This window comes from Chenopodium quinoa, unplaced genomic scaffold (assembly GCF_001683475.1).
Source record: "Chenopodium quinoa cultivar QQ74 unplaced genomic scaffold, ASM168347v1, whole genome shotgun sequence".
Classification (NCBI taxonomy): domain Eukaryota; kingdom Viridiplantae; phylum Streptophyta; class Magnoliopsida; order Caryophyllales; family Amaranthaceae; genus Chenopodium; species Chenopodium quinoa.
This window is the reverse complement of record NW_018744887.1, coordinates 824107-839529: the sequence shown is the minus strand read 5'-3', so window position 1 is coordinate 839529 and position 15423 is coordinate 824107. Positions and strand designations below refer to the sequence as shown.

At 37.8% G+C, this 15423-nt stretch overlaps 1 protein-coding gene across 1 annotated transcript; it reads left to right on the top strand.

Moving 5' to 3' along the window:
• Window positions 1-991: 991 nt before the first annotated feature.
• LOC110705900 (uncharacterized protein K02A2.6-like) lies at window positions 992-10755 on the top strand. The gene is made up of 3 exons (XM_021883818.1): window positions 992-1102; window positions 5088-5510; window positions 10693-10755. The coding sequence occupies exons 1-3, from the start codon at window positions 992-994 to the stop codon at window positions 10753-10755; spliced, it is 597 nt and encodes a 198-aa protein (XP_021739510.1).
• The last annotated feature ends 4668 nt before the right edge of the window (window positions 10756-15423 follow it).

Here is a 15423-nt window from a genome sequence, read left to right as displayed (position 1 = left end):
CTTCATTTGATTTTGGTTCGACGTGAAAGGTACTCATCACCGGGTTTGGTTTTGGGGAGACACAAATGGGTGTCTACACTATCCATCCTACAGATCATGCCAATGCAATCACTTTAAGGAGGGTTCACATTATGATGGACCTCCTATGCCAAAGGGAGATAGACCAGTTCCTGATCTAGATTCCGCTATACCATACGCTAATCATGCTAGCCCTGCAGGGCTACAAATAGATACTAACTTTACTAATGTTTCTGTGCAGGGTAAATCGCAGGATAGGGGAGGAGATGTGCAGAGCCCGGTTATCAAACTTCCATTCCCTAATAGACAACTGAAGAGTAAGCTTGATAAACAATTCGGTAAGTTTTTAGAGGTTGTGAAAAACCTGCAGGTAACAGTTCCTTTACTGACTTAATCACTCAAGTTCCTGCTTATGCTAAATTTATGAAAGACATTCTGACTAGGAAAAGGGCCTTTAATGAAGTAGAAAATGTAGCTTTCGCAGAGGAGTGTAGCGCTTTATTGCAAAAAAAATCCCCTCCTAAATTAAAGGATCCTGGTAGTTTTTCTATCCCTTGTCATATAGGGAATGTTTTTATTGATAAAGCTTTGTGTGATTTGGGTGCTAGGTCAGTGTCATGACATCGTCTATCTGTGCTAAACTTAATACGGGAGAATTAAAAGTTACTGATATAACTTTGCAAATGGCAGATCGTTCGGTAAAATACCCCTTAGGTATTTAGAGGACGTCCCTGTCAGAGTTGGTAAATTTTTTATTCATGTTGATTTTGTTGTGTTAGACATGGCAGAGGATACACAAATACCCATTATCTTAGGTAGGCCTTTTCTCCATACTGAAGGAGCAATTATTGATGTTAAAAATGGTAAACTAACCCTTTCTGTAGCTGACGACAATGTTACTTTTAATTTAGGGAAGGTTTTGAAAGGGCCTATGCTAGAGGAGAATTGTTTCTATATTGATGTAATTGATATAATGGATGATATTTGTGATGATAGCTTGCCACAAGTTCTTGCGAAGGATTCCCTAAAGGAAGTTCTCTGCGAAAATTTATCTAGAGACAATGCAAGCGTTTGGGGTAATGAGGTACAAGATATTGAAAAGGCTCTTTCCTTAAAAGAGTTAAGCCCCAAGGAAACATTGAAGGTAGTGAATTTAGTTCAGGAATCAAAACCTGCAGAGGTCAAGAAACCTGAGCTAAAACCTCTCCCTTCTCATTTGAAATATATTTTTCTTGATGAACAGGAACTATACCCCGTGATCATCAGTACTGCACTTACTGACCTAAAAACTTCCCAACTTCTAGGGGTTCTCAAAACCCATAAGAAAGCTATTGGGTACAGTATTGATGATCTTAAGGGTATTAGCCCAGATTTTTGTATGCACAGGATACATCTAGAGGACAACTATAAGCCCTGCATTCAACCCCAACGAAGATTAAATCCCAACATGCAGGTAGTCAAGAAGGAGGTTATGAAATCACTTGATGCGGGTATTATCTATCCTATTTCTGACTCCAAATGGGTAAGACTTGTGCAGGTAGTGCCAAAAAAAGGTGGGATGACTGTGATAACAAATGAAAAAAACGAATTAATTCCCACTAGAACTGTAACAGGGTGGCGTATGTGCATTGATTATCATAGATTAAATATCGCCACTAAAAAGGACCACTTCCCTCTTCCCTTTATAGATCAAATGCTTGAGAGGTTAGCTAATCATAAATTCTTTTGCTATTTGGATGGGTATTCGGGATTTTTCCAAATTCTGATTCACCTTGAAGATCAAGAGAAGACTACTTTTACATGCCCCTATGGCACTTTTGCATATCGTAGAATGCCCTTTGGTTTATGTAATGCACCCGCGACCTTTCAACGTTGTATGATGAGCATTTTTTCTGATTTCATAGAGTCTATTATGGAAGTCTTTATAGATGATTTTACCGTGTATGGTTCTTCGTTTGTGTAGACACCCATTTGTGTCTCCCCAAAACCAAACCCGGTGATGAGTACCTTTCACGTTGAATCATAATCGAATGAAACGAAAGTGTGGAAAGGTCTGGTGTTGTGGAAAGGTCTGGTGTTGCGGAAAGTTTTAATTCTTTTCTCTTCTCTTTGTTTTTGAAAACTTTATTTTAAGAAAACAGCCAATCCAGATTGGTTGGTCCATGATATGAGTCCAATAGTGGTGTAGTTGGATGGGGTTTGCAAAGACCTTTCCAACGATATATTATAAGCCCAATTCCGATGAATATTGAGGAAGTTATGGCCAATTTACTAAACTGTGCCCGGTTTGAGCTTTAAGTACGGCCCAATGATCTAGGGGAGGGCCTAATATGATTTATCATTCCTAATGTAATTAGGAATGGTTTTGGTCTTCTAGAACATTGTAGAAGGTCTTATCATTCTTAATTCAATTAGGATTCTTCAGAGTTTTAATTAGATCAAATAGCATTTTTGACTGAAATTATATTATTTTATCTTCCAGTACGGGAAATTTATCAGATTTTCGAAAACGCGTTGAAATCCAATTTGGCGTCCAACCCCAGGCCTTGGCGCCCGGAATCAGGATTGGCGCCAGACGCCAGCCATTGGCGTGTGGCGCTAGCCACTGGTCCTGGCGCCAATGAGCCAGGGCTGGCGCCAAGGTGATTTTGCGATCTTCAGACTCTGTTTTGATAAATTATCTTTTTTGGATGATTTTCTCTATAAATATCGTATTTAAAACTCCGTTTTCATTCACCAATGATGAATATTCATTGACCAATAATCAACTTTTTTCATTCACAAAATCGTTCATCAATTCTTTTCATCATCTTCATCTCTTTCATCATTAATTCTTAACATTCATTTTTTCTTACTTTGCTTTTAAATATAAAATTCCGTATTCACAAGATCTAGAAACACCTAGCCATATTCGAAGTTGCCTTCGCCCTAGACGTGAAAGGTTTTAATTTCTGAGGGTTTGGTCCCAAATCTCTCTTTCAATTATTTAATTTAATTGTTTTGATTATTATTTTCCTTGAAGTTACTAACGTGTGTATTTTGTTATTAGAAAGAGGTACGAGGCATCCAAGTAAGTACTTTAATGGTTTAATTGATTTATGATGTAGAATTCATGCTTAGATCGTTATTTTAATTCCTAGTATCATGTCTAGGGTAACTTTTATATCAAGTATGATTAAAAGAACGATGCTTCCTATATTTTTCCTAATATTTATGATTTTTAGTATCATGTTAGGGCTAAAGATTTGATTTTTATTGCTTAGTGACATGCAAGGGTTTGTTATTAATCTTGTTTGTATCATGCCTATGATCTTGCTATGCTTTAACATGATTATGATTATGATTGATATTATTGTTATTAATGATGTTGATTATTTATTATGTTTCTTGATATTTTTTTATTGTTATTGCTTGATCACCTTTTTATTGCATGTTTAAAGGGAATTGGTATTTGCAATCACGCTTAATAAGATAATTAATAATCTTGTTTAGGGTTAATTGTGATTGTAATTTCAAGTGATCGCCAATAATAGTTTATTTGTGCATTAATATTCAACCAACATAGTTTAAACAGGTTTAGGGTTAACCTATTGATTGTATGTTAATCAGAAAGCGCACATGAATACGATTAGAATAAAGTAGAGGCCTATTATTAGGGCAGGTTCAATCTCTTTTAGGTTGGATTTGTACCATCATCCCCGGACCCTTATTTGGTTCATGACCTTATGCAGTTGACGATCTCTTGGATCGTTAAGGGGTGTAACCTTCACCTCGTGAACGGTTTACAAGTTCCTTAAAAACTTGTTGGCGACTCTTTTGCTCTATCTTCTTCCCTTTTGGACGCCACCGTACTTTAGTGTATGATCACAGTGGGGTTCAAGCTAGTGGGATTTTTAAAGGCTTGAAATTATTCCCTACAGTTTGATTCATGTTTAATTAATCTTGCTAAAATTTTGAAAAGATGTGAAGAGTGCAATTTAGTTCTAAATTGGGAAAAATGTCACTTTATGGTGACAGAGGGAGTAGTTCTAGGTCATATTGTATCTGATAAGGGCATACAAGTAGACAAAGCTAAGAAATCAGTGATTGAGAAATTACCTCCCCCAGTTAATGTTAAGGGAGTTAGAAGTTTCTTGGGTCATGTGGGGTTTTATCGCCGTTTTATCAAAGATTTTTCTAAAATTGCTAAACCACTGACTCAGCTTCTGCTCAAGGATGCTCCTTTTATTTTTACTGACGAGTGTCTTAAGGCTTTCAACAGGATTAAGCAGGCTTTGATATCGGCACCCATCATATGTGCTTCCGATTGGAACCTTCCTTTCGAGATCATGTGTGATGCAAGTGACTTTGCGCTAGGAGTCGTGCTTGGACAGAGAAAGGACAAGGTTTTGCATGCTATTTATTATGCAAGCAAAACTTTGGATGAATCTCAAGTCAACTATGCCACTACAGAAAAGGAGTTTCTTGTTGTTATTTATGCTTTAGAAAAATTTAGATCATATCTTGTTGGTTCTAAAGTTATTGTTTTTACTGACCATGAAACATTGAAGTACTTGATAGCTAAGGCATAATCAAAGCCAAGGCTACTCCGATGGGTTCTTCTGCTCCAAGAATTCAACATTGAAATAAAAGATAAAAAGGGAGTAGAGAACGTAGTGGCAGACCACTTGTCACGAATCAGGTATGATGAGGGTAAGGATTCTCTTCCTATAGATGATTCATTCCCTGATGACAACATGTATGCAGTTGTAGAGTAACACCCTTGGTATGCGGACTTTTCTAATTATTTAGTGGGTGGTACTCTACCTCCTGACTTGTCCTACCAACAGAAAAAGAAATTCCTTTCTGATGTTAAACATTATTTTTGGGATGATCCTTTTTTGTTTCGTGAGTGTGCAGATGGATTATTTCGCAGGTGTGTTCCCGAATGAGAAGTTCATGGCGTTCTTACCATTTGTTATACTTCACCTTATGGAGGACATCATGGCCCCACTAAAACGGTGACTAAGATTAATGAGTCAGGCTTCTATTGGCCCACTATGTTTAAGGATGCTAACACTTTTGTGCAGGCTTGTGACTCTTGTCGGAGGTCTGGCAACATTTTGCGGAGGCATGAGATGCCCCAAACCGGGATTCTTGAAGTAGAAATATTCGATGTTCAGGGTATTGATTATATGGGGCCGTTCCCATCTTCCAATGGGAATTGCTACATACTCGTAGCCGTCGATTATGTGTCCAAGTGGGTTGAGGCCATAGCTTCACCAACAAACGATGCCAAGGTAGTCATCAAGCTCTTCAAGAAGATCATATTTCCGAGGTTTGGTTTTCCACGGGCTATTATTAGTGATGGAGGTACTCACTTCCATGAAAGACAATTGGATAACCTCCTTAAGAAGTATGGTGTATATCATAGAACCGGGCTTAGTTACCACCCTCAAACTAGTGGTCAAGTTGAGGTCTCTAATAGGGAAATCAAGGCGATTCTAGAAAAGGTAGTAGCCAAGTCAAGGAAAGATTGGAGTATGAAGCTTGATGACACACTTTGGGCATACCGAACGGCATTCAAGACACCAATTGGTACTTCGCCTTATAGATTAGTTTATGGTAAGGCATGTCATCTTCCCGTGGAGTTGGAGTAAAAAGCTTTTTGGGCGATCAAGGAGCTTAACATGGATTCTAAGATCGTACGTAAGAGAAGACTCCTCCAACTCAATGAGTTAGATGAGTTTAGATTGTCGGCATATGATAATGTGCGGATCTACAAGGAGAAGACCAAGAAGTGGCATGACAAGAGGATCTTACCAAGAGAGTTTGCACCGAGTGATAAGGTTCTTCTCTTCAATTCTAGATTAAAGATTTTCCCAGGAAAGTTGAAGTCTAGGTAGTAAGGGTGAACAAATTTGGTTCGGTAGAGTTGGTCAATGACAAGGGTGAAGAGTTTAAGGTAAATGGCCAATGATTGAAAGTGTATCATGAGGGCGCTACTAGTAGAGATGTGGTGGAAACCCTCCTAACTCCACTTCCAACCTGAGCAACAAGGTGGTAAGAAGGTCGTGCGGGACCTAGATAAACCAGCGCTTTGCGGGAGGCAACCCGTATTTCTTGCTTTCTAGACTAGTTTTCCTTTTTATTTATTTTTATTTTTATTTTAGAGAGGCGAGGAGAGTGAAATTTTACCTTTTATAAGTGTTTTTGTACAGGTATAGATTTGAGAGGTAAAGAGACTTAGAAAAATTTGAAGACGAAAAGAAATCGAAGAAGAAGCCAAGAGAATCCGACTGGGTACGGGCCCGATCGGGTGGAGCTCGCCCTATCGGGCGCGAAAGCGAGGAAAATTTCAACTCTTAATTCGCCCGATCAGGCGAGGCTTTCCCGATCGGGTGCGCAACTGGAGTTGGAATTGGATCTCAATTTGCCCGATCGGGCGAGGGTTGCCCGATCGGGCGCGCAACTAGAGTTGGAATTTGGAGCTTAATTCGCCCGATCGGGCGAGGCTTGCCCGATCGAGCGCATTTTTGAGGAAAATTGAGTGAAGGAAAAGATATGTCGGGCAAAGCTCGCCCGACCGGGCGAGTAAAAAGGCGAAATCTAACTTCGTATTCGCGCCCGATCGGGCGCGCAACCAGACATCGTCCCTTTTATTTCTTTCCCTTATTTCTTTCCTCACTTTCTTCTTCTTCCATCTTCTTCATTACTACTTTCTCTCTCTAAAACCTCCATTTTTTTACACCTTTAAACTCCCTTATTTTCAAGATCTCCTCCATTTCTTCCATCAAAACTCAAATATTTTTATATCCTTTCATCTTTCTCTACAATCTACACCAAATTTCTACCACTTTTTCTCAATTTTCACAAAACCCTAAGAGAGAGAAAGCTTTAATTCCTACCATTTCTCATCAAAAATGGCTCTCAAAAGATCTAGGACCATAAGGGAGGAAAGATCAAGGCAACAAGCGCCTAGGATTGACCCGGAGTTGCAATTTCCGGGATGGGAGAGGGTGGTCATCACCACCCAAGAGAAAAGGCAAAGGATGATCAATCTCACGTCAAGGCAAGTAATTCCTACACGCTTTGTTCATCACCCCACCCTTGCTAGATTAGGAATTGATAAACCCGTAGAAAAATTGTTTAAAGGAATTGACATGAGTGGTTTGTTTAACTTGCACTATGATACTTATGATTATTTGACCTTGGAATTTATTTCTAGTTTTAATGTCATAAAATCTAATGCTTTGATTACTCATGTTAAATTTAGATTGCTTAATAATGATGTTAGATTGTCTTTGAAAGAATTTGGCAAATTATTTGAGTTAAAATCGGATAGACCAATCGAACCTCCTCAAGACAACATTGTTGTTGTCTATCAATCCCTTACGGGGGATGCCAACTTGAACCTCCAACATGCCAAGGGCACTTGGATACAACATCCCGTGCCAAAGTTTTGGCAACGGTTTGTTGGCCTTACCATCTTTGGGAGGCATGAACCCGCCAATGTTAGGAGGGATGAACTAGAATTGTTAGGGTCATACATGATACCTAGGAGTGATAAGCTCAACATTGTCCATAAGATGGCCCAACACTTTCAAAGGGTGGCCAATGCGGCCGAGGTGGGTAGGTCTAGGGAACCCATTTATTTTGGTGGTCTAGTCACTCACATAGCGGTCAAACACCTTAATTTTTTCCCTAACAACGAAGGGAAGGTAGCCGGCCCATCAATTATGGACCTACCCTATTTAGGTGGCCTAAATTGGATAAATGTCATAGGAGGTGAAACTTGGTGGATGATTCAAAGGGAATCAGGTAGAAGGGACAATGCTTTTACTTTGCCTAACCCGGTTTTGACCAAGTTTGAGAAGGGTCTACCTTCTTACACCTTCGACTTAGGCAACCAAGGTGAGGCCCAAGCGTCTCACCAAGCACCACCCTCACCACAACCTCAATTTCACCAACCATCACCCCAACCCTACACATACGACATTCCCACTTCCTCAACCAACTACAACATTGACCCCAACGCCCCTTATGACTTTTCGGCTTTTAGGAGCTAATTGGATAGGATTGAGGTGGGGCAAGGGAGAGTCGAGAGTATGGTTAGGAACTTGGACACTAGAGTTGGGTCTCTAGATAGACGGGTGGGGTATGTGAAGATGAACGTCGGGAGGGGTTTCTAGCCATGGAGGGGGCTATTCGAGGATGGACAAGGATGAGGAGTAGGCTACACTCCCAAGTCAATGAGGGCATTACTTGATTTGGCTTGGGGGGGGTGATATTTCGCTTGGTAATTCTCTTCCTTTTCTCTTTTTATTTGCTTTCTAGTATAGTTTTTATTTGCTTGATTGCTTTCCTTTATGAGAAAAATACAAAAAATTGAAAAAAAAATTCAAAAATATGTTCCAATGAATTGTAAATCATGCTTCCATGTGCCCCTTACTTGAGAAAATTTGTTTTGATTCTTGGTTATTGATAATGAGCATTGTGGATTTGTTGGTCATGATTTGAAGTTTAATTGTTTGGATTCCTAAACATGCGTCAATTTTTCCAACTATTTGTGAATATAGTGCTTGACTAGTTGATTTGGTTAGGAATGTGTGATAGTTCCATAGTTCCTGGTATGTCAATGAATTTGAGTATTGGTTTGCAACTATGAGTAGTGTTTCATGACTTATAATTATGAACATGAGGAGGACGAAGGCGTTCATTCTTTTAGGTAGCCTTCAGAGTATTTAGATACATTTGTTCCCTTCTTGTTACCCATGTTGTTGCTTGTGCCCTTTTATTGTTTATTTAGCCACATTACAAGCCTATATGAGTCCCATTGGTTACTAGTCCCAAGCTTGGCTTGGGGGAGCTATTAATTGTGAGGTGAGGGAGTTGTAGTGTGCACATTATTTGCACAATGTGAGAATAAAAGAAGAGTGTTTGTTCTTTGATTTTATGATTGGAAAATATTGATATGTTGTGTTACAAAGTTGAAATTTCCAACATGAGTTAAAAAGAAAAAAAAAAAGGAGCAAAAGGAAACATTTTTAATGTTCAAATGTTCAAGAAGAAAAAAAAAGAAAAAAATTCAAGTTTGAAAAGAAAAAAAAAAAGAGAATGAGTTCAAAGTTTGTATTTCACTCAAGTTCTACATTATCATATTTTATGAGTGAATTTTGTAAGTAATGGGTTTGTTTATGTTTATTTGAGTTGTATTTGGTGGTTCTTGTTGGAGTTAGTTATGTTGTTGGAGATGTATGATCATCATTTATTTTTTATCATGGGTTTATTAGGATTTGGCTCCCTTAATGCATAGCTTTTCTCTCACATATTCCCAAATTTATCCTACCCTTTACCCTAGCCTTACATTACAAGCTTTAAAGACCTTCCGACCTTGTGCATAGAGTTGTGTAAATGTGAAAGTGTTGTTTATCAATGCAAGTTATGAGTTGACATATTTTGAGTCGACTAGTAGGTTGAGCGTTCATTGTTTTAAACACACGAGAGTGTGAGATGGGTGGGCATTGTTTACAAGTAAAGGGGTTGGTTGGAGAGCGATCGAGTACATCTTTTACTCGCCACATAAATGAGAGCTGAGTGTGTGAGCACTAGTCTTGTATGACATTAATTCACAAAGTTTAACCAAAGACGAGAGACAAAATACTGCTAAGAAGAGGTAGCATGATTTTTTATATATATTTTTAAATTGTCAAAATAGAAATGACTCAATGTCTTAATTCAATACACCGACATAAAAGTATTGATTATTATTTTTTTGGTGTTTTTTACCTGATTCACCCTTTAAGCTAATTCGGAATCGGGCTTAATTATAGGTGGTTAAGTTCTTGTCCCCTACTAATTATTATTGTGAGAATCAAACAGATCAAATCCTCCCTACCAATACAACCCCAATCACCATTATCTATTGCACCAACAACAAATTAGTTAAAGTCTTGAATTATTATGACTATCAACATTTTCAGGAAACATGTAAATTACATAATCAGATGTTAATCCCAATAAAATTTTTCTTCGTCAAACTTTTCGTTTTATACGGTGTGCCCCCTTTTTGGGAAATCCACACTATAAACCAAAATACGTTTAGTTTCTGTAGGGTAATCTTCTCATTATATCTCGCCGTTAACAATGGGGCCCACCCTCTAGTCTTCTACATACTATTATTCTTATTATTGATTTGTACGTTGGAAATAGTTCCATTAAAGGTGATGACAAAAGTCATAAGAGGTGCAGATTAGAGAGAGAGAGAGAGAGAGAGAGAGAGAGAAGGGAGCGCTGATTTCGTTAATTTCAGTGAGCTGCAAAAGTAATGTTTGTTATATATACAAGCTTATCAAGCACAACGGTAAAAAAAGATAAGGACAGAGGAATAATCAAAAGGACAATCCACATTCTAAATGACAGATTGTAGCTTACAACACTCACAACAAGACAGAAATAAAGGAATAAAAGAAATAGCTACGAAGCTTCCCTCTCATCACTCCCCCTCAAGCTTGGTGTGCAGAGTAACTCCAAGCTTGCTCAAGAGGTATTCATGTTGTTGCACTAGCAAGATCTTGGTAAAGTGTCATCTAGTTTATCTGAACTGCAGACATATGTTGGCTTCACTACTCCTTCTTGAACTTTCTCTCTCACAAAATGTTGGTCAATTTCAACATTTTTGGTCTTTTCATGCAGCACAAGGCTGGAGGCAATGGACAGAGTAGCTTTGTTGTCACATTTCAGAATTGTGGGACCTAGATTTTTCATTCCCAAATCCTTCAGAAGAGATGTTAACCTGGTTACTTCACATATAGTCAGTGACATTACTCTGCACTCTGCTTCAGCAGAAGATCTAGCTACAACTGACTATTTCTTTGCCTTCCAGGACACTGGTGAATCACCTAGAAGAATGCAGTACCCTGTTGTCGATCTCCTTGTGACAGGACAACCTGCCAGTCACTGTCACAGTAAGTAGTGAGTTTTGCTGCTGTTTCACTGGCTAGGAGAATTCCTTTGCTGGGAGAGTTCATCAGATATCTCAGCACTCTCTTGGCTGCTTGCAGGTGAACAGTGGTTGGAGCTTGCATAAATTGAGCCATGACTTGCACAGAAAAGTTGATGTCAGGTTTGGTTATGGTCAGATACAAGAGTTTTCCTACCAATCTTTGGTATACTTCAGCATTTGGTAAAGGATCACCCAAGTTAGGTGTGAATTTGATGTGTGTATCTATAGGAATCTTCAATGGTCTAGCTTTAGCAAGCACAAATTCTCTAATCATGTCCTGAGCATACTTTCTCTGAGATATAAATATCCTTGACACTGAGGGATCAATCTCTAGACCCATAAAGTACTTAAGTTTTCCAACATCCTTCATTTTGAAATTTTTAGAGAGCAAGGCCTTCAGATTGTCAATTTCTTGCTGATTGTTACCAGCAATCAACAAATCATCAACATAGATTAAGACATCAACAAAACGTCCACCTAATTGTTTAGTGAATAGAGAGTAGTCTGCTTTGGATTGAGAATAGCCAAATGATTTCAAGGCCTTTGTAAGCTTGGCAAACCATTGATGAGGAGCCTATTTGAGCCCATACAGGGATTTGTTTAGCTTGAGCACATGATTTTCTGAAAGCTCCTCCTGCTCCAAGCTTATAGGCATTCCTGGTCCCACATAGCCCCTTGGAACCTTCATGTATACATCTTCAATCAGATCTCCATGGAGAAAAGCATTTTTTACATCCATCTGGGTTGTGATCCACCCTTGCATTGCTGCTACAGCAAGCAATGACCTAACAGTGATCATTTTAGCAACTAGGGCAAAGGTTTGATCAAAGTCAATCCCTGGTTTCTGTCTGCAACCAAGGATGACTAGCCTGGCTTTCTTCCTTTCCATAGTACCATCTAGATTCAGTTTGGTTTTGTACAACCATTTAACTCCTATTGCTTTCTTCCCAAATGGAAGTTGTGTCAATTCCCATGTACCATTTACTTCAAGAGCTGCCAGTTCTTCATTCATAGCTGCTATTCACTCTGGATTTTTCTTTGCTTAATCAAATGAAGTGGGGTCTGTCTCATTGGACACACTTGCTAGGAAACACCAGAACTCTAAAGATGCACCAGTATTTCCTTCAGTTGCAACACACACTGGTTGAAATTTGGCTGCACATGCCAGCTTTTTGTAATCTTTCATCCACACATTGTAACTCCCCAATAATTCTCCCATTTCCAAACCACTTACTTTAAATAAAAATAGAGGAGAACCATTGGCATGTTACCGCCACGTGTTAAACGTTAAGGCTTTATCAAAGTATTGCAGCGGAAATCCAACTTAAATCTTAAAATAATATAATTTAGAAAACCAATAAGTCAAAGCTTACAAATTGGAACCATAAAGGCCCTTATTTAAAACCAAACCAATAATTAAAGTCCCAAAACATAATTAAAGTAGTAAAACATAAATAAGTTCAACACAAAGAACGAATACTTTCAATCACACCAATCCGTTGACAATGCGTATATCAAATCACCGAACTTCACATCATCAAGCTAACCTGTGCAATGCTGCTCCCGAATAGTACAAGTGTAATAATTGGATCATCACAGGGTCATTGAAAGGCGAAGACCATGACCAAAAGAAAACACACAAAAGCATGCAATCAGCAAAGCTGAGTACATACAAGCTACAACGCACAAAACCTAGCATGCTCAATTAATTAGAATAAATAAACATATAACACAAATTAATTAATCAAGACACCACACTTACACAATTCAGTTGACTCAACATACTTCTGACCATTTCCAAACACCCGACTCTTTATATTTAATATAATTAATTTAGTTTGGAGTAAGCAACAGACGAGGTTGTCCAATCCACCAAATAATTTTGGTCCCAAATGACCATTTAAAATAAAAGTTTAGTGCGATGCAAGAATGGGCGCGACTCCATTCTCACAAAGTTAGTCTAGGATCCCATCTAACTTTCATTATAAAATAAAATGTAAATACCAAAAGAAAAGAGGACATGTTGATCAAACAAGCCTCGGAAAGCCACGGGCTACCACCGTGTACCCCAACCCATAATTGTCAATACTCTAGAAGTGCACGCTTTCTAGAGTTTTATTGCTCATCCATGTTTCACTTTACGTGATTACAATTTTAATTAATAGCCGACTCAATACAATAAACCATACATAAAAATCATACATCAATTTACTTTTAATCTTATTTAGGACAATGGTGATCACATCACAAATTGACCTTTAATTTCATTAAACTTCCAAATTATCCAAATTGTTGAACATAGTCAACTCACCTAGCCATTTTAGCTTAATTCACCTTTACTCAACATACTAAAAATTCATGATTGAGTAATAAAATAAATAACAACCTTGTGGAATAATTAATAAATTCATTCCACTTAAACCATTCAATTTCAATCCTTTAATAATCCAAATGTGGTTAACAAACCGATCCAATAAAAATATGCTTGTATCAACATTCCATATAAACAATTAATCCAATATAATTCAACATGTTTGCATCCATAATTCCATACAAACATAATCAATTCACCAAAACATGTCTCATAAACATAAGCACATGAATTAATTAAATGTATAACCAAACAATTTTCATCCAAGTGTTCTCTAATCATGAAGCTAAGTTCTTTTATTTGGTACCTAAACATGATACTACTTACAACGAAGTAGACATGTACGTACCTCGTATAAACAATCCTTTGTGCCACTTTTAATCACTTAAAAGTCTCCTAAGAAATAATCACTTTCTTGAAAACAAGCAACAATAATAAATTAATACTTAACCAAATTTCCAGCAATATATTTAGATTAAAACTCCTTAAAACTTCATTAAAAATATGTTTTTATACTTAATTAATTATTAGAAATACAATAGGAAGAAAAGCCCCAAATTAATTGATCATAAGTACCCTAAAATCCCAATTTAAACAAATTGAAACCATAGGTTTCATAATTACAAAACCTGAAAAATTATACCAACATCAATAATCTAAAAATATCAATTTAAACACCCAAAATATAATTTTTCATACTAATAAAACTAATTTCAAACAATAAAATCAAAACCCAAAACAATTTCATAAACATTAAACAAATTAAATAAGTAATATAAGAGAGAGAAGAGACAGGGTGGTGGTTGGGCCATGTGGTTGGACCGCGTGGGTCGTCGGCGGCCAGCAGGGGTGGCGCGCCGACAGCAGGGGGGCGCCAGAGGTGGCTGACGGTTGTGGTTGTGAGCGTGAGTGAAACTCACGTAAGGAGGAGAAAGAAGAAAGAAAAGGAAAGAAAAGAAAATAAAAGGAAAAAGAAAAATAAAAATAAAAGGAAAATAAGAAAATAAAATAAAGAGGAGAGAAAATAAGACTAACCTTTAGTGTGGGAAAATTTTTGGGGATGTATGGGGTATTCATAGGAGAGTGGTGTAGGGCAAGTTGTAAGATTGGGCCTCATAAAATTAGTGGGCCAATTAAATATGTAAAGTGAGATTGGCTTTGATTGTTTGGACATGAATTATAGAATGAAGGTATGTATAAAAATTTGTACCAAAATAATTTTCAACCCAAAGTTAAAAATTAAAAATTTTGAAATTAAATTCCGGAAAAATAAAAATAAATATTATAAATAATATAAAATTTCATTTATAATATATTTAAAAATATGGGGGATTACACACAGGCTCTTCTGTGGGCCTGTTTGATCTTCTGATCACAGGTTCAGGAGCTGTGAAGTGTTCTGGAGATGCTGCTGGAGAGCTAGTAACATATTCTGCAGTGTCATAGGTTGTATTGGTGTTCTGAGCATCATTGCTTGCAATCTATATAGGTGACAGATCTTCATACCGTAGGTGAGAAGGTGGCTGAGGTGTGTTTGTAGGTACAGGTTGCAAGATGCAAGATGCTGTTGAGGGTTGCATTATTGTAAGGAAATATGTGTTCATGAAACTTCACATCTCTTGACACAGTTCTCTTTTGTGAGCAAGTTCATGAGCACATATCCCTTGGTGTTTGGTGGATAACCTAAGAAGATACTGGGCACACCCCTTGGGATAAGTTTATCAATTTTGAGAGCTGGATTATAGGCAAATGAGAGACATCCAAAGACCCTCATCTCATCATAGGCTGGGGTTTTTTGTGAAGCTTTTAGTAAGATGTTTGGTTGGTTAGGATAGGAGTGGGCAGCCTATTGATTATATAAGCAGCAACAAGAATGCAATCACCCCAAAAAGTCAAAGGAAGGCCAGCTTGAAACCTAATAGCTCTAGTGATTTCAAGTAAATGTTTGTTCTTTCTCTCATCCCTCCCATTTTGTTAAGGTCTCTCAACACATGAGGTTTGGTGTACTATTCCATGGGCAGCAAATAGAGGGTTTGCCTTTGTGTCATTA

Excerpts from the sequence above, each read along its gene's own strand:
- LOC110705900 (XM_021883818.1), top strand. The coding sequence starts at position 992 with ATGGATGATATTTGTGATGATAGCTTGCCACAAGTTCTTGCGAAGGAT. Across the intron at positions 1,103-5,087 it reads CAAGCGTTTGGGGTAATGAG|GCTTGTGACTCTTGTCGGAG; the intron begins GTACAAGATATT and ends ACTTTTGTGCAG. Across the intron at positions 5,511-10,692 it reads TCAAGGCGATTCTAGAAAAG|CACAAGGCTGGAGGCAATGG; the intron begins GTAGTAGCCAAG and ends CTTTTCATGCAG.